This window comes from Sus scrofa, chromosome 4, assembly GCF_054392235.1.
Source record: "Sus scrofa isolate SSC_HxYL_T2T_F1_AM1 chromosome 4, Sscrofa_HxYL_maternal_Yorkshire_Landrace_v2.0, whole genome shotgun sequence".
Lineage (NCBI taxonomy): Eukaryota > Metazoa > Chordata > Mammalia > Artiodactyla > Suidae > Sus > Sus scrofa.
In genome coordinates this window covers 31,532,236-31,557,316 of record NC_139386.1, presented here as the reverse complement: position 1 = coordinate 31,557,316, position 25,081 = coordinate 31,532,236, and the positions used below count along the sequence as shown (strand labels likewise).

At 39.5% G+C, this 25,081-nt stretch overlaps 1 protein-coding gene across 12 annotated transcripts in view; it reads left to right on the top strand.

Moving 5' to 3' along the window:
• LOC146403748 (uncharacterized) overlaps positions 1–25,081 on the top strand; it is a 286,927-nt gene that overhangs the window by 18,251 nt on the left and 243,595 nt on the right. Inside the window, exons 5-9 of one of the 12 annotated variants that reach the window (XR_014843507.1) lie at positions 5,572–5,721; positions 7,488–7,641; positions 9,376–9,539; positions 14,174–14,319; positions 17,716–17,783. The exons of 1 other annotated variant lie outside the window; for it this stretch is intronic. Coding sequence is in view for 3 of the 11 variants with exons in the window: in XM_085021890.1 (XP_084878016.1) it covers positions 5,572–5,721; positions 9,376–9,539; positions 14,174–14,319 (460 nt within the window). In the remaining 8 variants the exon portion in view is untranslated. Of the gene's footprint in view, positions 1–929; positions 1,670–2,229; positions 2,326–5,571; positions 5,722–7,487; positions 8,223–9,375; positions 9,540–14,173; positions 14,320–17,715; positions 17,784–18,271; positions 18,395–25,081 lie in introns of those variants that run through there. 10 more of the 12 variants (XR_014843501.1, XM_085021890.1, XR_014843502.1 and 7 more) reach the window with 10 other exon arrangements.

The following is a 25,081-nucleotide window of genomic DNA, read 5'->3' as shown; positions in this document are numbered from 1 at the left end:
TATGAAACATTTTTGGAGTTCCCATTGTGGCACAGTGGAAATGAATTCGACGAGGAACCATGAGGCTGCAGATTCGATCCCTGGCCTTGCTCAGTGGGTTAAGGATCCGTTGTTGCTGTGAGCTGTGGTGTAGGTTGCAGACACTGCTCAGATCTGGCGCTGCTACGGCCATGTCATAGGCCGGCAGCTGTAGCTCGGATTCGACCCCTAGCCTGGGAACCTCCATATGCCACAGGTGAAGCCCTAAAAAGCAAAAAAAAAAAGAAGAAGAAGCAAAAAAAGAAAAAAAGAACTGTATGAGACACTTTTGTATCATCACCAACATGACCTAAATATTCATTGTGTAGGTCATGTGCAAGGCTTGTATTGGATAGTCTATCCTCACATAGACATATGGTGAGTAATATTTAATATAAAATGAATGTGTTAGTTTTCCTGTTTTATAACTTTGCTTTCTACGAATTACATAACCATAAAGTATGCCTATCTCTCTCATGGTTTATGAAACATTATATCAGCCTATCATCACAAGTGTTTTTCTAAAAAAAAAGTAACAATGTTTCCAATACTATTTTCTGAATATGGCTGTGATATTGTATACCCTAAAAGTGTTATAATGATTCATTCATTAGTGTATAGTCTAGGTTACCACGAAGCAATCATACTTCTGCTTCTTTGTCATCAATCATAAATCATTATACCTGTGCAAAAATATAAATTTCACATTATCTTTTCACTTTTCCTGTCTAATATCAGCAATACGTAGAACTTCTACAGTGTTTTGTATCAGGTAAGATGATATTGATGTTAAGTACTGACAGATGGTTCATCTTATAAACACATGATGTAAACTTAGGATATTAATAAGAGTTCAGTACTGTAAATGCATTTTTCTCTTATGATTTTATTAATACATTTTCTTTTTTCAGGTCACTTTATTATAAGGATACAGTATATAACACACATGTCATACAAATTACGTGTTAATTGATTGTTTATATTATCAGGAAGATTTCAAATCAATAGCAGGCTATGAGTAGTTAAGTTTTTGTGATGTCAAAACTTATATACATGTTTTTGACTGCACCCTGATCCCCTATGTTATTCAAGAGTCAACTGTACTTTACATTGCAATATTAATTTTCTAAAAATTAGGGTTCCAGCTAAGCAAAACTATAAGCAACATGAATTCTTAAAAACTCCTTGTAAGGTTACTATAGTTTAAGCTCAGCTATGCATATTTTCTACCAAAAAAAAAAAAAAGAAGAAGTACTATTCTTTAGGCAGTAAGCTGAGCACTTCACATAGTTATCTCATTTAGTCTTCGTAGCAGCTCTATGGAGTAGAAAGATCATCTTCATTTTAGAGGTCGAACACTGAGACTTAAAAAAGGTTAAAAGTATGCCCAGAATCAATAGGTAAAGTCCAGAATTCAAACCCTGCATGACTCAGTAGCTCCAAGACTTGACCAGTGGGCCATTCAATGCAAAGTTAGAAATGCTGTGTTGATCATAAAGCAACGGGCATGAAGAAAAAGAGCGAAGTGGAAGAAAAGAAAGAGCCTGGGTCTTTCTTAAAATAACTGATCCACAGAACTCTGGAACCACCTCTCCAGACATCTTTCTAAGGGAACAGTAAGTGTTGATCTTATTTCCTTTCCAAAATAAAATCAATGAAATGCACAAAAATTAAGTGCACCATGCAATGAGTATTGACAAGAGCCACATCTGTGCAACTCAAACACTGATCCAGATGCATAAAATTAATCATTGCTGCAGAGATTTCCTTTATGCCCCTTCCCAGTCATCTCTATGCCATCCTACCTACCAGGCAACCACTGCAGTGATTTCTTTTTTTTGCACCATAAGTTAATATTCTTGTTCAGAACTCATAAATGGAATCATACAATATGTAGTCTTGGCTAAGGCTTGTTTCACTCAGTGTGTAACGGGAGTAGTTGGTTGCTTTTTATTGCTGAGTATCCCATTATACACAGTTTGTTTATCCATTTGCCTATTGAAAAATCTCAGGCTGTTTCTAGTTTAAGGTTTTTATAGAGGAGGGGGAAGCGGCGATGGTATTCTTGTGCAGGTTCTTTTGTGAACATATGTTTTCATTTTTACAGGGTAAATATCTAGAACTGGAATTACTGGGATAGGGAAAGAATGTGTTTAGTTTCAAAAAGAGATGGCCAGATCATTTTACAAAGTGGCTATATGTCTTACACAGTCAACAACAACCCATCAGCATCTGGTTATTCCACATGATGGCTTACATCTACTGCTCAGTTTTTTTTTTTTTTTTTTTTCAATTCTAGCCATTCAGGTGAGTGGATGGTGGTACCTCATTATGGTTTACTTCACATTTTCCTATAAAGCTACATAATCAAGACAGCATGGTATTGCTGAATGAAATTAGAACATTCTTTAACCCCACACACAAACATAGACTCAAAATGGATTAAGGACCTAAATGTAAGGCCAGATACTATAAAACTCCTAGAGGAAAACAGGCAGAATATTCTTTGACATAAATCGCAGCAACATCTTGTTTGACCCCACCTCCTAGAAGGATGGCAATAAAACAAAAATAAACCAGTGGGACCTAATTAAACTTAGAAGCTTTTGCACAGCAAAGGAAACCATAAGAAAAAATGAGAAGACAACCCACAGAATGGGAGAAAATCTTTGCAAATGATGCAACCAACAAGGGCCTAACTCCAAAGTACACGAACAACTCATATAACTCAACAGCAAAAAAAAAAAAAAAACAAAAAACCCAATCTAAAAATGGGAAGAAGACATAAATAGACATTTCTCCAAAGAAGACAAATAGAGAGCCAACAAGAACATGAAAAGATGCTCAACATCACTACTTATTGGAGAAATGCAAATCAAAAAAACTACAAGGAGGTACCATCTCACACTGGTCAGAATGGCCATCATTGACAAGTCTGCAAACAACAAATGCTGGAGAGCATGCGGAGAAAGGGATACCCACCTACACGGTTGGTGGGAATGTAAATAGGTACAAGCACTGTGGAAAACAGTATAGCAGTTCCTCAGAAAACTAAATATAAAAAACTACCCTACAATCCAGCAATTTCACTCATGGACATATAATCCAGACAAAACTCATTCAAAAAGATACATGCACCCCTGTGTTCATTGCAGCACTATTCACAATGGCAAAGACATGGAAACAACCTAAATGTCCATCAACAGATGAATGGATTAAGAAGATGTGGTACATATACACAATGGAATACTATTTAGTCATAAAAGAGATGAAATAATGCCATTTGCAGCAATATGGATGGAACTAGAGCTTGTCATAATAAGTGAAGTCATTCAGAAAGAGAAAGACAAATACCATACACGTGAAATCTAAAATATGGCACAAATGAACTTATCATAGAACAGAAACAGACTCACAGACATGGAAAAGAGACTTGTGGTTGCTAATGGGGCAGGTGGAGAGAGCTGGATGGCATGGGAGTTTGAGGTTGATAGATGCAATTAGATTTATTTATTTATTTTTGCCTTTTTTAGGGCTGCACCCACATCATATGGAAGTTCCAGGCTAGGGGATGAATCGGAGCTACAGCTGCTGGCTTACGCCACAGCCACAGCAGTGTAGGATCCAAGTCATGTCTGCAAACTACAATAACAGCTCATGGCAACGCCAGATCCTTAACCCACTGAGCAAGGCCAAGGATGAAACCTGCGTCCTCATGGTTCCTAGTCGGATTTGTTTACACTGCACCATGATGGGAACTCCCCAGTCAGATTTAGAATGGATAAACAGTGAGATCCTACTGTACAGCACAGGAAACTATAGCCAATCTCTTAGGATAGAATATGATGGAAGATAGTACAAGAAAAAGAATGTATATATATATATATATATGTATGACTGTGTCACTAATGCTGTACCATAGAAATTGCCATGATACTTTTTTATTAAAGTATAATAAATCAACCATATTATTATACTACACCTGGTTTACTATACTTTAATAAAAACAGCAAACAAACAAAAACAATGGATGCTATTCAATTGGTAAATGCATAAACAAACTGGACCATCCATAAAAAACAGACATAGATGAAGCTTAATTGCATTTTGCCAAGTATAAGAATCTAGATCCAAGAGGATACATACAATAATAATTATATGCCCTTCTAGAAAAGGCAAAACTCTTGGGTAGAGAAGTAAACCAGTTGGTAACAGGGATAAAGAGTGAAGGATTTGGTTGACTATAAAGGGAAGGATATGGGAATGTTTAGGGTAACTGAACTATTTTATATCATGATATCTGTGGTACATACACAACTTTAGACATATGTCCACCACCAAGAACAAACTTTCCTAAATATTTATAAATCAACAACAATGTGTGGAGAAACCACAGTAAATATAACCTATGATAAGTGAACCTAATTTCATTAAAATTAATAACATTACCATGTGAGATGACTGGATAAAGATGGAAAGATCAGAACACAAATAGTGTATTCTAGCTAAGAAGCTCCCCTGCCCACTGAGAATGCCTAGAAACAATGAAACATTAGTAACAGTCCATCTTCTAACAGCCATATATAATGGATACTAAATACCAATCTCAAAAGAAAAAGAAAAAAAAAAACAACAACCAAGGAACCAAGTTGCCTTTTGACATGAAAGTTCAATGAACTGTGTGATCCTGACTAGGATCCTGGAATAGAAAAAGCCTCCCCCCCATGGAGAAGTGGTTGATTTATGGCTTGGGGCAGAGAAAACAAAAAATCAGCCTGGAACATGCTGAGGTGCCAAAACTTAGGAAATGCTCCAAAGAGGATGAGGACATGTCAAAAGGACACAAGAACCAAGCTGAAAGAGTTTCTAGTGGCCGAGGGTGGAACTTTTGAGAAGGAAAATAATTAATGGTTACATTATAGTATAACCCATAGAATTAAGTAAAAATCCCTAAGAGTATGCAGATGTAATTAAATTCAACATGGAATATTAAAAGGACATCAGCGAACTACCTAGTGAAACCTGGATTTCATGCTGTAGTCCAGGTCATAACAATTCTGCCAACAACATAAATTTCCTAGTTTGTACGACTGTACTAGAGTTTTATAAGATGCTAACATGAGGGGAAGCTGAGTGAAAATTATATGAGAACTCTGTACTATTTTTGTAACTTTTCTGTAAGTCTAAAATGCTTTCAAAGTTGAAAAAATCTAGTAGGATGTAATATTAAAACTTCAGTCTCTCATACAGTGTAAAACCTCTTGCCCCCAGCCCTCCAATTCACTATGCACCCTTTGGTTTCTCCAGAGTTAGAACTGAAAGAGGGAAAAGAGGTAAGAATGAGGAAAGCACTTACTTGACTGGTATGGTTGTAATATGCCTTTAATACCACCTGGGTGTGGCAGGTGATATCCTTTTCCTCAGTTGCTTTTGGGCAGAAGTCCTCCCTGCTGGGAAATTCCAAGTCACTTTCTGGTACTTTGTAAATGCTAGCTCCAGGTAACCACGGATGACCAGTCTCCTCAGAAGCCATATCTGACTGTAGATCTCTAGTTTCTTTCAGCTGATCAGGACTAGCTCAGGGCAGGAAACAAGAGGGCTCATTGTCAGCTGGCTCCTGATCTCAAGGAGAGATCCACATTGCTGCCTCATTCCCAAGTGTAAGAACAGAAAGGCAGCAGGAGTCTGCTTAATGGACCAGGTGTAAGTAAGAAAGAGTCTCTATTCTCTTCTTATACATCTTCGACAAAAGAAAACATACTGAAAAGGGAGAAAGATGTAGGAAGTGGAAGTTAAGTGTAACATACATATGGAAAATTAGATTGACAGGCTTTCAGGGTACTGTGCTCTTACTGTGCCTTCTTTTAGTACACATAAAGAGTAGCTGTATTCCTTCTTTATCCCTCCAAGCCAAGTTTCTATTTTCATACGCGGGAGTTCTCAGGAGTATCATCTGCAGACAAGTGGCCAAAAAGCCTGCTACCTCCTCTGCCCCTGGGGTCCTCGTCACCCACATCTTTGGCCTCATGGATAGGGGCCTGATAGCTGCTGTTTCTCAAACATCCATGCTTAAAGCTCACTGCTGGTTGAGTTACTTCAGGGAGTCCTTCATGAATTTTTAATCACGTTTTAAAAATGTAAAACTAGCAGGAGGCAATGTTAACACATTTTCTTTAAAGCAAGCACATACTTTTCCAATTTCCAATAAAGAGGTTTTCATTTTTATATATTCAATATCAGTTTGTGCCCAGAGGCAATTATATTGTTATATGATTTTAATCATTGGTATAGGAGGAATTTTATAGTCTTTTTTTTCCCATTTAGCAAATCATAAACATTTTCCATATACTACCTAGTCTTCATAATTATAATTTTTAAGAGCTGCATAATATTCCAACCAGCAGATAGAGCATAATGTATTCAACCATATTACCAGTGTTGGTCTTTTAGATGGCTTTAATTATTTTTATGCTATGAACAATGCTGCAATGAAATTAGCCATTTGTGGACCCCTTTTGTTCTCCTGGGTGATTTCCTCAAGATATTCTTCCCCCAAATCTTCTCCACTTTCCAGACTCTGGGCCACAGACTCTTGGATAGACTACTGCTTCCTTTTTTCATGCACTCATTTGTTCATTCATTCATTTATTCATTCATAAAATACTTATTGGATGCATCCTATTTGTCTTGATTCTTGGAAATACAGAGGTACATAAAATCCATAAGAAATGATAGTGAGAGGAACAAACTCCCAAGAGATAACTATAGTTCTATTGAGTTTGGGGATAAAAAAGAAGCACAATATATTTTGGAAAAGAAACATACAGTGAGGATGGTGCCTAAACAAGAATGAGTAGGTCAGGGAAGGTTCCTAAAGAACCAGAACATCAAAAGATGAAGAAGATGGAAGAGGAAAATGGTAGAAGATGTGGAAGAATAAGAAATGGCTTTCTAGGCAGAAGGGAGAGGATGAAGGAAAGGATGGAGAAATGGCATGCAAGGTACCTTGAGTAAATTGTGGGGGTTGAAGCATAAAGGGTGAAATAGAGTTGCAATAGTGAAGATTATAAAAGAGAACATTGTCAAGATCTTAGAGGGCAAAGAACTTGAACTCCTAAAGGGCTGTGCTGCATGATACAGTGCCTCCAGCCATATATGGTTATTTAAATTTAAATTAACTAGAATTATATTCAATTTTCAGTTCCTCAGTCACATTTCAAGAGCCTCTAGCCACACTGGCTAGTGTTTAGAGTATAGAATATTTCGACCGGAAAGGTTAATAGGCCAGCACCGCCAGTGGCAGTGGGAGTGTACATAGAGATTTGTTAAAAGTTGTTTTGAATTTCTTGCCTTGGGAGATGCAGAAAAGAACAATTTCTAAAAATGCAAATATTTATTTGTGGTTGCCTGTATCACTAGCTGAAAAAAAAAGTGCTCTATTTTAGTTTTGCTAACCTTTGCTTTTCCAGGAAGATGGATTCCTGAGGCAATGAGGATTAAAGCCCCCTTTCACAGGGAGCAGATTTGGTAGTGTCAATGAAAAGATAAGGAAGACCTAATCAAGCAATGGTGGTGGTGGTGCGAAGAGAGTATTATAAGAGGCCAAGGAATTGTCAAAGCAAGGTGAACATCTCAGGACATCTGTCTTGATCAGAAGATGCTTTGAGATTGGCTCATTCCCTCTCCTCTCCCTCACCTCAATATGCTCCCTAGGTGTGGACTCAGAAGCGGCCACGTGTGGTATTAGGATGGTTCCTCCCATCACATCCAGAGCAGTGAGATATCCTGGGCCTTCACTGTCTCCAGTTTTGAGATACAGACTCAAAGATGAGGCAGATGAGAGAGAATGGACACTGCTCCTCTGCCTAGTCAAGAAAACTGCATTTAATGGGCTTCTGTTTCCTGACTCTGGGTTTTGGGTTCTTAATTTAAGGTGGTTGGGATAATAAGGAAGAGAATTAGCTTTTCCACTTTAGGGCCAATTAATCCCTTCCAGAGGCTTGGAAATACAGAACACAACTTAGTCAATTGTCACAAAGTGAACATACCCATTTAATTGGCATCTAGGTCAAGAACAGATTACCAGCAACCAAAGTGTAACCCCCCTGCGCTTCCTTCCAGCTACTGTGCCTTCAAGTATAACCACTGCTTTGGTTTTGCCGGGCTTAAAATTTTATATAAAGAGTTACCTTTGCCCTCTCTTACATCTGATTTCTTTCACTCGGTACCATGTTAACTAAGGTTTTCTATTATATGAATTTTAAAATTCTTAAGCTATGTCACAAGCATATAGGAAAATATGCAAAATGCATATGTAAATTTAAACAGAAAACATAAGGTAAAAACTTCCTGGTCCCTCACACAAGTTTAAGAAATGCGTTTTTTACCAGGATCTTAGTGATTCCCTATGTGCCCTTCTTTCATTGCCACTGTCCCTCACCAAACTCAGAAGGAAGGACAAACCTGGCCACATAAGGAAAGGGCAACTTTGGCACCAGAGGTGAGGACCCCAAGAGGACAAGCAGAACATAGTGTCTGGGATTTGTTTCACCTCACATGACGTGTATAAGAACCCCTTCTGGGGAAGCCTGTGGACAAGGACTCCAGTGAGTTCCAGCAAATCTAGGGCTCACTGCCATCAGGACAAATGGCAGGGCTGTACCTGAGCCAGGAAGGTCTTGTTGACCTGAAACAGACTGCCTGCTATTTCTCCAGCAGAGATGGGTTTATTCAGGATCAGAAAAGAATTGCAATTTAGCATTTCGAACCATCCAGACGGGTGTGCGGGGCCCCACACACTACGGGAAGGTGAAGGCTTTTATAGAGGGGAAAAGGAAGTGACGAGGACTGTGGCAGACAGAGCCAAGGCTTTTTACTGGATGAATCCTTGCCAGAGGAAGAGGGGTCTTTCTTCCTCTTGGGCTCCCGTACAGTTGCAGAAGGTGAGAGCTCCCTCTTCTGGTTGCTCAATTCTATTTAATCCAGGGTTCTCTTTATTCACCTTTTAAGTGTCCACACTGTGAGCTGCTCAGTTTTCTCTGCTTCTTCTTCACTCTGTCCCACCCCCCATGATCAAGAGTAGGACAGAACAGAATACATCTATGGGGCAAAAGGAGTGTCTTCAGCTGATCTGGCAGCAAGGAAAGGAGGATCACGTGGGAAATTTTTATGTGCCTAAGATATGCCACGATCAGATAAGAGTCTAGGCGGGCCAACTCCAGCAACTTCCCAGCCCTGCAGGTTCGGTTTTCCAGTTAAACATCTGGGAATTGGCAGTGCAAATCTTGTAGGAACAGCCCTGGGCCTGTTTCGTCCCACTGCCCCTACTTCTTGGTCCTCTCTCTTGTTTCTGTTAAGGGCACTGGAGGTAAAGCATAGATGGTTTCTTCAGGATAAACGAGAAAAGAAATATCCACTCCTTAAAGAAAACCGCTGGTGGAAAGGCCCTGTGTTCACAAGGACTGGTCCACTAGGAGGCAGCAGCACACAGGCGACAGGACGCACAGCCAGGATCAGGCCAGGTGGGAGAGTGGCGCCCCCAAATCAACCACTTAATTTTGCTGTTGATTATGCTTGCTTCTTCTGGAGCTCAAGAAATATGAAGGCAGAATATAGCCCTGATCGCTTTAGTTCTTCTCCTTCACAATAATAACAAAACCTTGTTTTCTACATGGGAGTGCCCTGTAGGATATGGTCGAAAAAGGGCAGTCGAGACCTTTTCAAGGAGAGTTGGAAAACAAACTCTTGTCCTACGTTGCCTGGGGTTTAAGGCCAAGGCAAAATCATCCCTTTGCTTCCTTCTTGTTTGTCTTTATCCACCATAACATTCCCAATTCCAGATGAGAGATGTAAACACAGAGCGGGCTCTCAGAGAATTAGTTCTGTTCAAATGGAGAAACCTGAAAAGCCCCATTCATTGCTAGCAGCAGAGCCAATGTGAAGAGGAAAGGCTTGGCTCCTCTGTTTGGACCGAGCATCCAACGCTTGTTTTCCATTCAGCCCCACAATTGCCAGGGGCCAAAGGGCTCCTGGGAGGTGAATGCACATCCTGGTCCTGGGAAAGGGCTCCTGAACTCATCCCAAGTTAAAACGGCAGCAAAATGGAGGGTTGTTTTTAAAAAATGTGGTATGAAAGCAGTTTATCATCCACTAGGAACATTAGGAAAGTGGGAAATAAATTAGTTTTACTAGTTTCTAAGTTTGGTTGGAGGGTGTTGATTTACTGTAGCATTTGCAAAAAAAAAAAAAAATGTTTCATGGAACCAGTGAAGGATGCTAACAGGTGAGAAGGGATTTTGTGTACCTGTGTGGTTAAATTTATTTACCAAACAAGAAATTTAAGTTAATCCGTAACTTGCTCTTAACTGTAATAGTAAGTTCACTAGGACATTCCAATCCTCAGCTATAGTAATTAGTGGAACATTTATTGTATTTCTTTGGTTAAATGTGAAAATGGCTCAAACTCAGTTTTCTCATTGAATATCAAAAGCATTATTTTGGGGAGGCTATAGTTTTATTTCCAGAGGGAAATATGCACTTTAAACCACAAGGGGGCAGCAATGTTACATTTTTAATCAAATGTCTCTAGACGCTCAAGACTGGGCCTAAAACCATAGAGTGTAACAATTACATGTTTTTCTCCAAATGGTTCTTATTAATTCTGGTGGTGTTCTATGAGTAAAGTTATTTTTAAATTTTCTGTGACTATGGTTTGCTACATATAAGATTACTTTCACGGGAAAGTGCCATAAGATAATTTCAGTGTGTGATTTAAAGTTCCTCACTAAGGTGAATTTAGCAAAATCCTTTAAATTTCATTTTTATCTTTTTTTTTTTTTTTTGTCTTTGTTGTTGTTGTTGCTATTTCTTGGGCCGCTCCCGCGGCATATGGAGGTTCCCAGGCTAGGGGTTAAATCGGAGCTGTAGCCACCGGCCTACGCCAGAGCCACAGCAATGCGGGATCCGAGCCGCGTCTGCAACCTACACCACAGCTCACGGCAACGCCGGATCCTTAACCCACTGAGCAAGGGCAGGGATCGAACCCGCACCCTCATGGTTCCTAGTCGGATTCGTTAACCACTGCGCCACGACGGGAACTCCAAATTTCATTTTTAAATATCGCACTATTAAAGTTCTACAAGTATATATTTTGATAAAAGATATTAAACAAAACTATATTTAGCAGTGGATAAAATTTGTCATGGTTTAGGTGTTTGTATTAGAGCCATTATCTTATAGTAATGTTAATAGGTATATATATCTTTAAAACTAGACATAGTTAAAATGAAAAAATTAGTAAGCATGAAAATTTACAACGGATAAACCTAATTTAACATAAAAAATAATGGAATATTTTTCTGCGTGGAATCTACATTTTCTTCACTTTTAAAATGCAATAAAATTTCCATAATTTTATTAAGCCACCAGGTGGTGCTGCCTATTTAAACAATAAAGTAGATGGAAATGAGGAAGCTGAAGACCCAAGAATTACACATATCAACACATATTTATATAGTCACCAGATTTTTTTGACAAGTATAGACTAAATTTAATTTCTGTGACAGAGGCCTTTGAGAAAATGTTAGAAAAATACAGGGGTTGGGGAGAAATGCACTGTCTGGAGCAGATACTTCACAGAACTGCATGAAATTCATGAAATCCCTTTAATGGTGAAACTTAAACATGGACACTGACCTTTTCACAAAAACAAGACAAAAGTGTCTATTCTAAGAAAAATCTCAACCCATGGAAGCTACTTATTTTCACCCATGATACTGTTCCTTTTGTTTCTCAGACAATGAAAATTGCATTTTATTAACTTTCACATCATTAATAAAAGGGCAAAGAAAATTGTTCCCTAATTCAGCAAAAGGTGGAGTAAATCACGAATCTCATTTAGTCTATAACATCTGTAAGATGCTGAAGTAATTTTACATGTAGAGAAGCCAAATTTCATCCTTATTCACTCATTCATCAAATATAGTTTTATTTAAATTGGGGAGTGGGATGAATAACATGATTGTAGATATCCTGATATACACGAATTGGGACTGTGTTAACCATTTCATTTTAAAAAATATGCCTTACAATGGTTACTTTTGATATATCTGATCAAATGATAATAGCATTATGAAATTGACAGATATGGACACAGGTATAGGTTTACTGAGCATTATTGTCAAACTACATATAGGAAAAGGGACTACTAATACTCATTGAATTCCATAGAGATGGTAGGGTTTTTTTGTTTTGTTTTGTTTTTTTCCTTATCTATTCTCCCTGTTGCAGAGAGAAGTAGAATTTGAGTTCTGGTTTTGATCTTAAAAGCCAAGCTCTTTTCACCAATGTTGATCAAATCAAGGAGGAAATGGGGGCCACCTGAGCTCTTCTCCATGCTTTCAGCAAAGATCATTAAATGATTCTGAACTTCTTTTGTGCTGAACCCAGATGGAGCTTCGCATTCCTAATTCAGCATTCCCAGTCATTAATTCTAATTCCACCATCTATTAGTGCCAGAGTCAGGTTGAAACCTGTTTTCCATCTTGACTTTCTCAGTCACATTGCTCCTAGGCAGTTCTCTTTTCTCAAAGTTTATGTCAAGTTCTAGAAACAGTTGCCAGCCATGGAACACTAAGTATTAACAGAAGGTTGAGTGAGATATTTGATTTTAGTTCATGAAAAAATTAAGGTCATCCATTATTTCTTGTGGATATTTTATTGGCAGTGAACAAATGTTTGAATCTTAAGTTTCATTAAGTCTCTGTATAGGAAGATATATACCCTACAATATGTGGTTAATGTTTGAATTTTTGGTGATCTAATAAAACAATATAGTAATAATTGCTAGCATTTAATGAGTCCTGAGTTCTTAGACTATGGCACCTACTGTCCTAGGTGCTTTTTAATGTGTTCTCTCAGCAATTCTATAAGCTACTTAGTATTACCACATCCATTTAATACATAAGGAAATTAGGCAAAATTTTGTACATCAGTAGCCACAAATCCAGGAATTTTGTGACACCTTTGGGTCAATGTTTGCAGGACCACACCAGCCTCAGACACTTTTCGCCATTGGTCACTGGGTCATTTGCAGGTCCTGATTGAGTCAAATTAAGCACTGTGCTAGGTATTGATTTATTTATTTTTTTCATCCACCAGTCCTTCCTCTTCTTTGCCATGTGTGCTAGTGCTGGAACGCCACAGACCCAATTCTGCTTTACCAGTTTCTCTTGCTAAACTCTGCCAGTAGGGGGCACTAGTAGCTGACAGGAAGAGGGACTTGGGTCTTCTGTCTGCGCAGTTCCTGTGAGCAACACGCAGGTGATGCTTCAGTTAGGCAGGAGCAGTCGCTGAATCCAACTTGCAGTTTCCCCAGTGTTAGCAGTTTTTGCACCATCTGTGGTTTAACCACCCGCGCTTGCAGAAGCGGCTTCATTGCACCCGCAGCAGGGATTCCCACAGCCGAGCACAAGTACCCTTTTCTTCAACAGCTTGAAGAAAGGGGGCCCTTCTCTAGACTTCTATATTTTAATAATTTCAGTCCCTTCCCTTTGCTCCTCCAGCCCCAGAAGCTCTCCTGACAGTTTCTACCGCTGTGAAAACGTTTTGCTTTTTTGTCACCTAATGTGATGGGTTGAATTGTGTTCCCTCAAAAGATGTTGAATTCCAGGAGTTCCCATCATGGCTCAGCAGTTAAGGAATCCTGAGCCATGAGGAGGCAGGTTCGACTCCTGGCCCCGCCTGGGTTAAGGATCCAGCGTTCGGGTGAGCTCTGGTGAAAGTCTCAGGCATGGCTTGAATGCACCAGTTGCTGTGGCTGTGGTGTAGGCTGGCAGCTATAGCCCGGATTGGACCCCTAGCCTGGAAACTTCCATATGCCTCAGGTGGGGCCCCAGGAAGCAAAAAAAAAAAGTTGAATTCCAAACCCATAGTACCTGTGCATGGACCCTCATTTGGAAGCAGAGGCTGTCAAAGACTAAACTCTGCCCAGTGAGTAAAATGAAGAAAAAGATGAATTTATTGCCAGATTTTCAACCTGCAAGCCAGGAAACTCTTAGGCTGTGAGAGCAATGAATTCCGAATTGCTCACAGGCTAAGTAGTTTAATGGGGCAAGTGTGGAAGTTATTTGGCGTTTTCCTCTGATTGGTTGCCTAGTGCTCTTCTTCCCTGTTTGGGTTGGGAGTGGCTGCGTCAGACGAGCAAGCAAGTCCATGGATGGTGTGAACTGGCCTGGCCTTAGAGCATTGGTGCAAGTCCTCTGCGCATTTCTGAGAAGACCCCTCAATTCCTGGAACTTTTAGGTAAGTTTATGTTTTGCTTATTGCATCTGCATTGGTCAGCTCCATTTCTTCCCTGAACATAAGTGACTCTTTTGAGTTTTGTTTCTACGGGTCTTTACAGATGGTCATGTGAGGATAATATTGTTGGGGTGAGCCCGAATGCAGTATGACTCTGTCCTTAACAAAAGGGGAAATTTGGACAGACACAGACACAGAAACAGACGTACCAAGGAGAACAGCAAAGGAGCAGGACGGCAGAGGTCAGGGTAACATATCAACAAACCAAGGAAGGCCCCAGATGGCCAGAAAACCACCAGAAACTAGGAGCAAAGTAAGGGACAGACTCTCCCTTACAGACCCGGGGGAAGCCACCCTCCTGACACCTTGATCTCAGGCTCATGGCCTCCAGAGCTGAGATAATAAACTTCTGTTGTCTACGCCCCCCAGTTTGTGATATTTTGTTACCACCGACAGCCCCAGCAAATTGATACAGCTGTTTAATGACTTTATTCCTGGTTAATTTCTTAAGGTTACATTCTCCCTGTTAAAAGAACTAATACGACCTATCTCTCCCTCTGGGTGCTGAATAATGTAATAAAAACAGAGAATCATAGATACTGTTTGTATCGTGATAACTAAAGTTCATCTACTTTATATTGCTGCCACCTGGTTCTTACTTAACTTCAGTAGATGCATTTCTTTGCTAGGGCTGCCACAGCAAAGCACCACAGGCTGGCTGGCTTAAATAATGGACATTGATTTTTCTCACCGTTCTGGAGGCTGGAAGTGTGAGATCAAAGTGCTGGCAGGGTTGGTCTCTTTTGAGGTCTCTCTTCTTGGCTGGTAGGTGGCTACTTTCTCCCTGTGTTTTCACACCATCTTCGCTCTGTGCATGTCTATATCCTAATCTCTTAAAAAGAGATCAGGCCTATTGGATTAGGCCTCCTCATATGACCTCACTTCAACTCATTCACCTCTTGAAAGACCATATGTCCAAATACAGCCATACTCTGTACTCCTAACTACTTCACCCTGTAAATTTTGAGGATGACACAATTTCAGCCCATGCAGCAGGAATCTTTGACAAAGGAAGTGTTAATTCTTTGGGTCACATCCTCCTCTTTTTATTTAGCAGCTCTTAGGAAGCTTGCATGGCAGACCTTCAAATACTCCTCTGATAGATGCTGACAAAGGATTCTTTGATAATGATCTGGTTCAGGATGTGGCTGAGGTCACACTCAAGCTCATGGATCTTTCTTGTCTCCTCTTGAAAAAGCAGAACTATTTTTTCCAGCTTTTGGTATCTCTCCGGGTCATCAGCAGTGCTCAGAGTTGATAGGGAGGAGACTGGTGAGTTGTTCCACAGGCTCTCTCAGGACCCCAAAAGGTGGTCCATCTACAGATGGACAAGATTCTCCCCTTGTTTGAAAGAACAAAGTGCCCTCTTAGAAGATGCCTTATTCTCCTGGCAAGTTGAGTAGTTCAACGTGATTTTTGCCATTACTTACTGAGACTCTTTTTACCTCACACTATTTTAATTATTTTATTTCAAATGTAACTTAAAAAGTCCTTTTGACTGGATCCTCTTTAATAATAATAAGATGTGTATCTTTGAGTTCTAGAATTCTTAACAAAACTTCATGTCTGCTCCATTTTCTTTGTTGTTGGATACCTATTTATTTTCTTCCATTCATGAATTAAACAGATTTTTGGATCTCCTTGATGGCCTAGTGGATTTAGGATCTGGCTGCATCATCGGTGTGGTTCAGGTTACTGCTCTGAGGCAGATCCAATCCCTGGCCTGAGAGCGTCTGCATGCCCCGGGCACAGGAGGAAAAAAACCACACACACACACACAGATTTTTCAGAAAGCATTCTGAGGTTTTCCCTTATGACACACTCCAATCCTGTCTCCCCTTCTTCCTGAAATAGAGCTTTTCCAATCAAGATCTGGTTTTAAGATTAGATAAAACTTTTCAACAAACTTTGTGCCATGTGGTGTGTAACTTTAACCATTCCCAGCCTTATCCGTAGCTCTTACAGATGCCATGATGATGAATTCTGATACTGAAACACCCCTTGGACACCAGTTTTACTGGGCATAATTCATGCTAATTCTCATAATTAGCCAATCTGAATGTGTTTAAATTTAGTGTGAGTTGACTGGGGACTCTGGAAAGGGTGCTTGTAGGGAAGTCACATTAATCTCATTAGGAAGGAATATTAAACCTCGTCCAGGTGGCACACATTGTCACCATCCTCCACTAATTACAGCTCCCAAGAGTTCGAGGCCAACAAGGTGATTGCTTCGGCCAGAGTTCTTTCTATATTGGCAGGCTGTAGATAATGATGATAAGTCATCAAGTATGAAAACCTTCACTTAGAGCAGAATCTTGACATGGAAAAACGAGAGGATAAACCATAATGTAGCTCTTGGGAAAACTATCGTTCTTCATTCTGGAAATGTTTTTTTCTGATGGAAAGTAACCATGATATGTGTTCTTTTTTTTTCTCTTTTCTTTTTTTGCCAGACCTCTGGCATATGGAAGTTCCCGGGCAAGGGACTGAATCTGAGCCACAGCTGTAGCAATTCCAGATCTTTAACCTACTGTACTGGGCCGGGCTCAAACCCGCACCTCTGCAGAAACCCAAGCTGCTACAGTCGGATCCTTAACCCACTTCACTGCAGTGGAAATTCCATGTTTTCTTCATGAAAAGTGACAAATCAGATGGTTTTGAGCCTTCAGTCTGTAAAGAAGTACATCTGTGCCCTGACATCTGGGTATACTTTAGTTTTAATAATGTCACAAACTGAAGCCAAAATAGAACAAAATTACACTCAAGGGTTTTGGTGTGGATACTTGGAGGATCATGTCTTAAGTTCTAAATGCCCTGCAATGTCCTGTTTCTTTGCTTTCCTGCTCAACATTATTCTCTTTGCAGTACAAGGAGTATTTTACCTAGTGAATAACTCCTGCCGACGGGCTCAAAATCATCAGTTCATCTTAGTCACGATTTACCTATGGCTAAATATTTGAGAATTTTTTTGTTTCTTTGAATTATCATCATTATTAAAAATTTCATTTCTGAGATACAGGTGGGTGGGGACTGAAGGCACCATACTAACAATTTTGTTTAAAAAAACCCCAAATAGCAGTTGATGTAAATGAATAGTATAGAGACACTAAATGTCCCAAGTTTAAGAAACTTCATCGTGTCCATTTCCTGACACTTCTGCAGAGTATACAGGAAGATGATCACTCTTGAAATGCCTACCTATCTCCTCCTCTGGTTTGGGGGAAAAATCTCTACGTTTTGTTTCAATTGCAATTCTTGGAATTCCTCCAAGCCAGCTATTCTCCCACTAACATCTCAGTTTCACCTGCTTTTTCCCTCACACTGCCTTTTGGTTTCAAGCATAGCAACCTATGAATAAAAGCTGCTTCACGCCTGCATCCTGAGCCAGTCTCCACTGAGGAGGGAATGTGGGTGAAATAAATGGAGAAAAGTGAGATGTTGAGAGGTTCTACATGTGAGACATGAGTGCAGACTCCTGTCTTGATCTTCTGTTACTGTCCCACTATTGATTTGGATCTTGCCAGTCAACCAGAGAAAAATGAACAATTTTCTAGAAAAATGGGCTATTCACTAAAATGTATAAGAATGGGCAATTTGTAAAAGAGAGACTGCAAACAATCAAGACGAAAAGAGTCATCTCTCCTCTAACCAGCAGAGTCATCTTGGGGGGTATTCGAGATGGATCACAATTGTCCCAGGCCTCCTTTCCATGTTTCCATGAGGAGGCCCTTTCTTTCAGCCCTCCTGGACCCTCTCTATTCTTTTATCTACATCTCCCCTGAAGAGGAGTAACTTACTTGCATAGTACATTTAAAAAGCATACCTTGAGCTTAGCTGGGTTTAGCCAAGGCTCCAACTGTGCTTTTTTTTTTTTTCCCCCTCCTCTCTCTCTCAGCTGGGCTCCAGCCTTCTCCTGAGAGCTTGCTGCTTGCAGAAAGCACTGTTTTCTTTCTTCTCCCAGCTCTGCCCCTGGAGGGAGAGGTGGAGTGTGGTAGGAAGGCCAGCGCTTCTGTGACTGGTGAGTAAATTTCCTCATTCTGAGGTTTGCTGAACAGGTGCACTTGTTTACACATGACCTCCCTCTTGACCAGCCTCTCTCAGTGGCACAGATGTTAGTTTGGTCTCATCTTTACTCTTGGTTTTATTTATCTATTTGTTTAGTGGGGAAGAGGGATGCTATTTGTTGGAAACTGTCTTAGAGACCATACCATATGGATCACTATTGACACAAATGCTCCATGAACAATCAGTACCCATAGAATTAAATTCATTGCTGAGAACTTGGATGTACAAAACTGAGCTTATCAACATGGGATATTAAAAACGCTGCAATAGAGCTAACATCTTTGGATGGAAATACGGGATTTTGTCAACCTTAAAGTCTTGAAGTCTTTAGATTCAGTTATATTTCCCCATCAAAGCTTTTTCACACAGTTTGAATCTGGATTAAATCTCTTGTTCCCTTTCCTCTATTACATATTATACCTCTCGTGTGGTGCTTGCCAAAATCTGCCTTGTCATACAAGTGTTTGCGTATTGTTTTCAGTGGAGATCGGGGGCCTTGGGTTGTTGTAATTATATGCTTCCTACTCTGAGATACGTGCCCTGCATAGAGTGGTACTCAATAAATATTTATTGAAATCAATTAAATCACAGCTTCCTTGCAAGCTAAGAAAGAACAATTATGGCTTGCTTTATTAATAATTTAGAACTACAGCATTAGATAATAAAGGCATGTTGATTCCACTTTACAAAATTGCTGTTGCTAGACTGGATGACTTTCCACTGTTTTTGTTTTTTAAAACTCTATGACAACCTTTATTTCTACCAAGTTTTGTGAAAATTAAAATTTTAATAAAGTCAATTTAGTAAGTTTTTAAATGGAGCCGTGCAGTGATAATAGTAATTCATTCTGTACATGAAGAAATACTTGGTAATAGGAATGGTTACCTCCTGTATCACTTTTTCTGATATTTCTCTTCCATACATTTGAAGTAATCTATTTCCTCTTTCTTCTTTTAAGAACTTACCTGCAGTACTAATGTGTAAATGTTTTTGGTGTGGCAGGGTTTGATGCAATATGACTATCACAACTTGATGAAATTCCTTTTAAAAACTGACAGTCATAACTGTTACAACATGCAGGACTCTATTTAGTCAAGTAGTTGACAGATAACTATATAGGATTCTTCATATCAGTGAAAGCACAAAAAGCTTACATTTAAGAGAACATGATAGAGGGAATTTCCACTGTGGCGCAGTGGAAATGAATCCATCCATGAGGTGGGTTCAATCCCTGCCTCACTCAGTGGGTTAAGGATCTGGCATTGCCATGAGCTGTGGTGTAGGTTGCAGATGGGGCTGCATCTGGCCTGGCTGTGGCTGTGGCTGGTGGCTGTAACTCTGATTCGACCCCTAGCCTGGAAATTTCCACATGTCACAGGTGTGGTCCTAAAAAGCACAAAGAAGAAAAAAAAGAGAGAAAGAACCTGATAGATGGTCCTCAGTTGGCCATTTACTTGTTGTGAATTTGGGCAAATAAGTTATTATGGATCGTTTTCACTTATGAAAAATAACCGCTTCATGGGGTAATTGAGAAGATCAAGTGAGATTATATATGTAAATATGCACTGAAAATGTAAAGCCTTGTGCAAACATTGTTATTGTTATATGTCAAGAAACACAGTGGTAGATATCTCCCTCTGGCCTCATGATTATGACAAAGGTGCCAATAAATTACCTTCAATTTCTTGCTGATTTTATTCTGATACCTTGATGCATAATGGAAAGCCACCTAACAATGTGTATAAGCCTTAGTGAAGTAGAGGTTAAAAAGATCTCAAGGGACCAAACTCAAAGCCACGGCTTAAAGGCTTCAGGAACAGCCCACAGCTAGTGATTGAAGGTCTTTATGAACCAATACGTTTTATTTACAGGGTAAATGATTGCACATGGTTATATGCATAACCCAGGGGTTCCAAGACTTCTAACACAGTGTTACTTTTTCCACTGGCAACAATTTTGCTAAACCTTCCAACTCTTCACAACAAGAATCTTTTTGCCTTGAATGTCCACTAACACTTTCTCCCTGTCTGCCCCAGCTTTAAAACCCTCTCCCAGTGGTATTTTCAACTTTCACCAACAGTCTCCTCAGGGCCCTTTTGGCAGCCTTCTAACCCATACTGAAAGGCAGGATCATGTTTTTGTCATGGCAGCATTCTGCTTCCATGGTTACATAATAACCACCCCAACTCTTACTGGTCTAATGGTTTCACTGGTTTAAAACAGCTTCTGTATTATATTCACTTATTCTGGGGGAAGGGAGTGCAGACAGGGAATAATCAGCATAGAGATTTGCGTTTTCTCTGTTCCGTGATGTCTGGGCCTCAGGAAGACCAAAAGCTCAAGTTTAAGATGGGTACTAGAATCATCTGGAGAAACTGTCATCCACTGTCGATGGTTGTTGCTGACTGCTGGCTAAAGTCTTCAGTTGGAGACGGATGAAGGGAGAGAACAGCCAGACCTTTAGCAGACATAGGGCACATGATTCTCTGATTATCCAGTGAATTCTACAAGCTTAAGCATCTTCTTTAGTGCAGAAGAGCACCCGTGATTAGCTCTACCCAGGCAAGTAGCAGCAATAGAAGTTCAGCTAATCAACTTGTTTTCCTTTTTGTCTTTTCTAGGGCCGCACCCGCAGCATATGGAGCTTCCCAGGCTAGGGGTCCAATTGGAGCTGTAGCCACCAGCCTACACCAGAGTCCTAGCAATGCAGGATTTGACCCACGTCTGTGACCTACACCACAGCTCACGGCAACGCCACCGGATCCTTAACCCACTGAGCAAGGCCAGGGATCAAACCCAAAACCCCATGGTTCCTAGTTGGATTTGTTAACCACTGAGCCATGACGGGAACGCTTAGCTATTTCTAAAATTAGTCTAAAGCAAGTGGTATTTCAATATTACAAGGGAAGAAGTCTTTTAAATTAAATATATATAAATTGTTGCTATTATACTTTCAAAAAAGTCATTAATCCTCAAAATAAAAGATTATGTCACATAGATTTAAATGTGATTGAGTGTAGGAAGTTTGGCACTTGCTTAGAACTTGCTAATTGTAATTTGTTTTATGTGTACTGACTGATTTTTTTTTCAGTCCTCTAAAAGGAGTTTTCCCCCTTCTTACTGATGTTGTTCTTTAGTGAAGAAATAGAATTTTGGAGAGATTACATAAGTTGTTCTCATCACATAATAATTGGCCGTGATCCTCAGCGAGATCTGTATGCATCAAATCATGACTTTTTATTACAGTGTGTGTGAGATTTATTTATATGAGACAATGCTTTTTTTTCCCATTTGAACTATAATAGTTACCCTTTAGCTTGCCAGTACTATTAAAAACGAAATTGCAAACTGATTACCTGGTTGGTTAGTACCTGCTGTTAGTTTTTATTATTCCTCAGTGTGGTGATGTCATAAAAGCGAGGGAACTGCAGGTGAGGACTGACCTTCCATATCTCCTCAGATTGAGTTGTTCTTGAATTTGAGACCCATAATCTTTGAAAGGAAACATGAGTTTAAAAAGTTTGAGTATTTTGCTTGCTTATGGTAAAAATGATTTCCCATTGGTACTTGACATTTTCAGAATATTTCTGAAAAAATGAAAGATGCCGTAGAAAATTTGGAAGTTAAGGGAGAAATAGATGTATTAGGATAGGGTTTTGTAAATTTAGTGGACTCTAAGGCTTTATAGTCTGTCAGCAAGTGTTGGATTTACCTTTTAACACAGTTAATGGCCTAAAAACATAGAGGAAAATTCCCCTGTATTTACATGTGTAATTCCGAAGGGGCCCGATGAAGGATTTTGTATCCCTTCTCAAAGACATTGCAAAGCTAGTAAGAATTTTAAGCAGGTCAGAGACATCATACTTTTTAAAAGAAAATTGTGACTGTGGGAAGAGAATGAAGTGAATGGGGTATGGATAGGGTAGATGAAGAGGGGAAATCAAAGGTGAATCAGTTGCTGTGGTCCAGGTGGGCAATAATGGTAGCTTGGCTACAGATGATGGCAAAGGAATAGATCAAAATAGAAATACTTTACAGAACACAGCACGAGCAATTCATTAAGGGTGTGTGGTTCAGAGAGGCTGTGTCAAGAATGACCTTGAGGTTTCAGACATAGGCTACTGGGAAAGAAGTGGTGCCACTTACTAAAATAGAGACGACAGAGAGAAGAGCAGGTTTGGAGGCTGAGAGTTCACTTTTGGGTCTACGGAACATAACATGCCTGAGAGGCATGTGTTTAGGCAGGGATTTAATGGAAAAATCTAGTACAATCTGAAATGATCTTTTCCCATTCTCCGGGCACTTGCCTTCTATGACCACACTGGCTCATAACCTACATTGGTCCTTGCTGTATTATTCTTTGCTTTATTATTATGCTTTATATTTCTTTGTGTTGTATTACACTGTTTTGCTTTTCAGGTCAAAGGCCTGAAAATATCATTGCATATTTCAGTGAAAAGCAAAGTGCCTAGCCCAGTTATGTGGAGATAGAGATGTATGTTGAAATTTTGAGTCAGGCAATGATCCAAGTTAAGATCCACAGATGATTCATAACATATCAGTGGAAAAATGATGACCACTAGCCTTGTAATTGAGCCTAAAAAGGAGGGAGGATATTCTGGAAAAATGGCTGGAATGGGCTCCCAGCTGGGAGGATGGCAGTTTGAGATGTTCCTCTGCTTACCAATAATACGAATGAATATGTTCCTGCCTGTGAAAAGGTATCACTGTGTCTAAGAGTTTCCCTTGACTTTCCCCTAGACTCTCTTGCCATCTCCACTCAATGTCCCTCATGAGAGGGGGCTTTCCTGATTATATTAATTAGCACCCCATTTCATTACTCTCTGCCTCATCTGCTTAGTTATCATATTGCTTATCATCAGCTGATGTAAATGTATTTATTTGATGTGTTTTTTTTTCTTTCCTTCCACCTACAACACTCTAGAATGTAAGGTCCTCTAGGGAAGCTTGTTTTGTTGACCATATATTTCTACTTCATAGAACACATCCTATCCTAGCACATATTAGGTGTTCAATAAATATTTGCTGGATGAGCATTGGTTGAATAATTATTGGAGGAGTGGATTCCTTGAAATTGCGGGGTGGAGGGCTGGGAAGGGGTGGCAGGTAACCTGAAAGCCTGCATGCCTATTCTGATTGTTAGGATGCCCTTTGTGTATTGTGTTAATTATCATTGGGATCCAGAAGTTTCATTTTTTACATAGGCATTCATTTTTAAATTTTCCTTTAGAGCGTTGGTTCCTAAGAGTCACTGACTTATTTATTTATTTATTTACTGGTTTCTTTTCCTTTATTTTTTTACAAGATCCCAGAAATCACTACAAAATGTCATTTTAAATAATTGAAAAACAAACACACTCTATATAACCAAATTTGCCTAGTTAATTGGCTCTTTTCATAGCTTTTAATTTTTTTATTTATATAATGATTTTATTTTGTTTTTTCATTGTAGCTGGTTTACAGCATTCTGTCAATTTTCTGCACTACAGCATGGTTACCCAGTTACACATACTTGTACAGTTTCTTTTTCTCACATTATTTTTCATGTCAGTGTACAATTTTGAGAGTCTCTGTTCTAAACCAATAGTCGAATATTTTTTATTTCTTCAGTAACTCATGGATTCCCCTTATTTTCACTCTGTGTTTCCAGCATTCATGCCCCTACTGCAGCTTGTAAATAAAAGTCTACCAAGTCCTTTAAAGAAAATGGTCACTAGGGAAAGTCTGTCGACTGATTTGTGTAATTCCACATAATGGGCACCAGATGTCGCTACTGCAATACCCTGATCCTTACTCTTATTGTCAGAAATGACAAAATTCTTCTGAAGTGAAAATTTTGGGGTTTTAACTGCTTCATTGCCAAAGTAAGGGAAATCTTTTGTGCTATTTCTTGTTCTTAGTGACAACTGCTTAAGGTGTAGGTCTCACAGAATGCATGTGCCTTGGAGCAAGTACAAGTATCCCTGGCTTTCAGAAATACGGCCTTAAGCCACTTAGCTTTTAGGAAAAACCTATGTTTAGTACTTGTTTCTGCTAACAAAGAGAAATCAGATTTCAATTTACAAATAAAGCTTGTAATAGGTCTATCGTAAAAGTCAGGTGGCTTTAAGGTACACTTTCTGAAGCAGGAGGGCGAGGTGCTTTATGTCATCTCATCTCAAAGTTGTCATAGGAACTATGAAAACTATGTTAACAGGGGAAGCCTATGTCTCATTTTCTTAAATGTTGTAGAATTGACTTCTCAAGGCCCATCTTTCACGAGCTTAAGAAGATTCCAATTCCCATTCCAGCTTTGGCCTGATTCACTAGATAGGGTCTTCATTTGTAGATAATGTCTGATTAATTGGTCCTCCAACTGCTTCCTCTTTAGAACTTAATTTATGCCCTTCGTTGAGACTCTTCTAGGCAAAACCATATGCCAAAAATAGCTAAAAGTAGAAGGTATTCCTCAATTTTGCACTCAGCGAGATCATGGGACATAGGAAAACACATGTTCTCTGAAGATAAAGCAGAATTCTTATCCTGAATTCATTGCTTTTGACCTATTTGACTTGGGGCCAAATACTTAGATTCTCTGACCCTCAATTTCCTCATCAATAAAATGGCAGTATGGAAACCC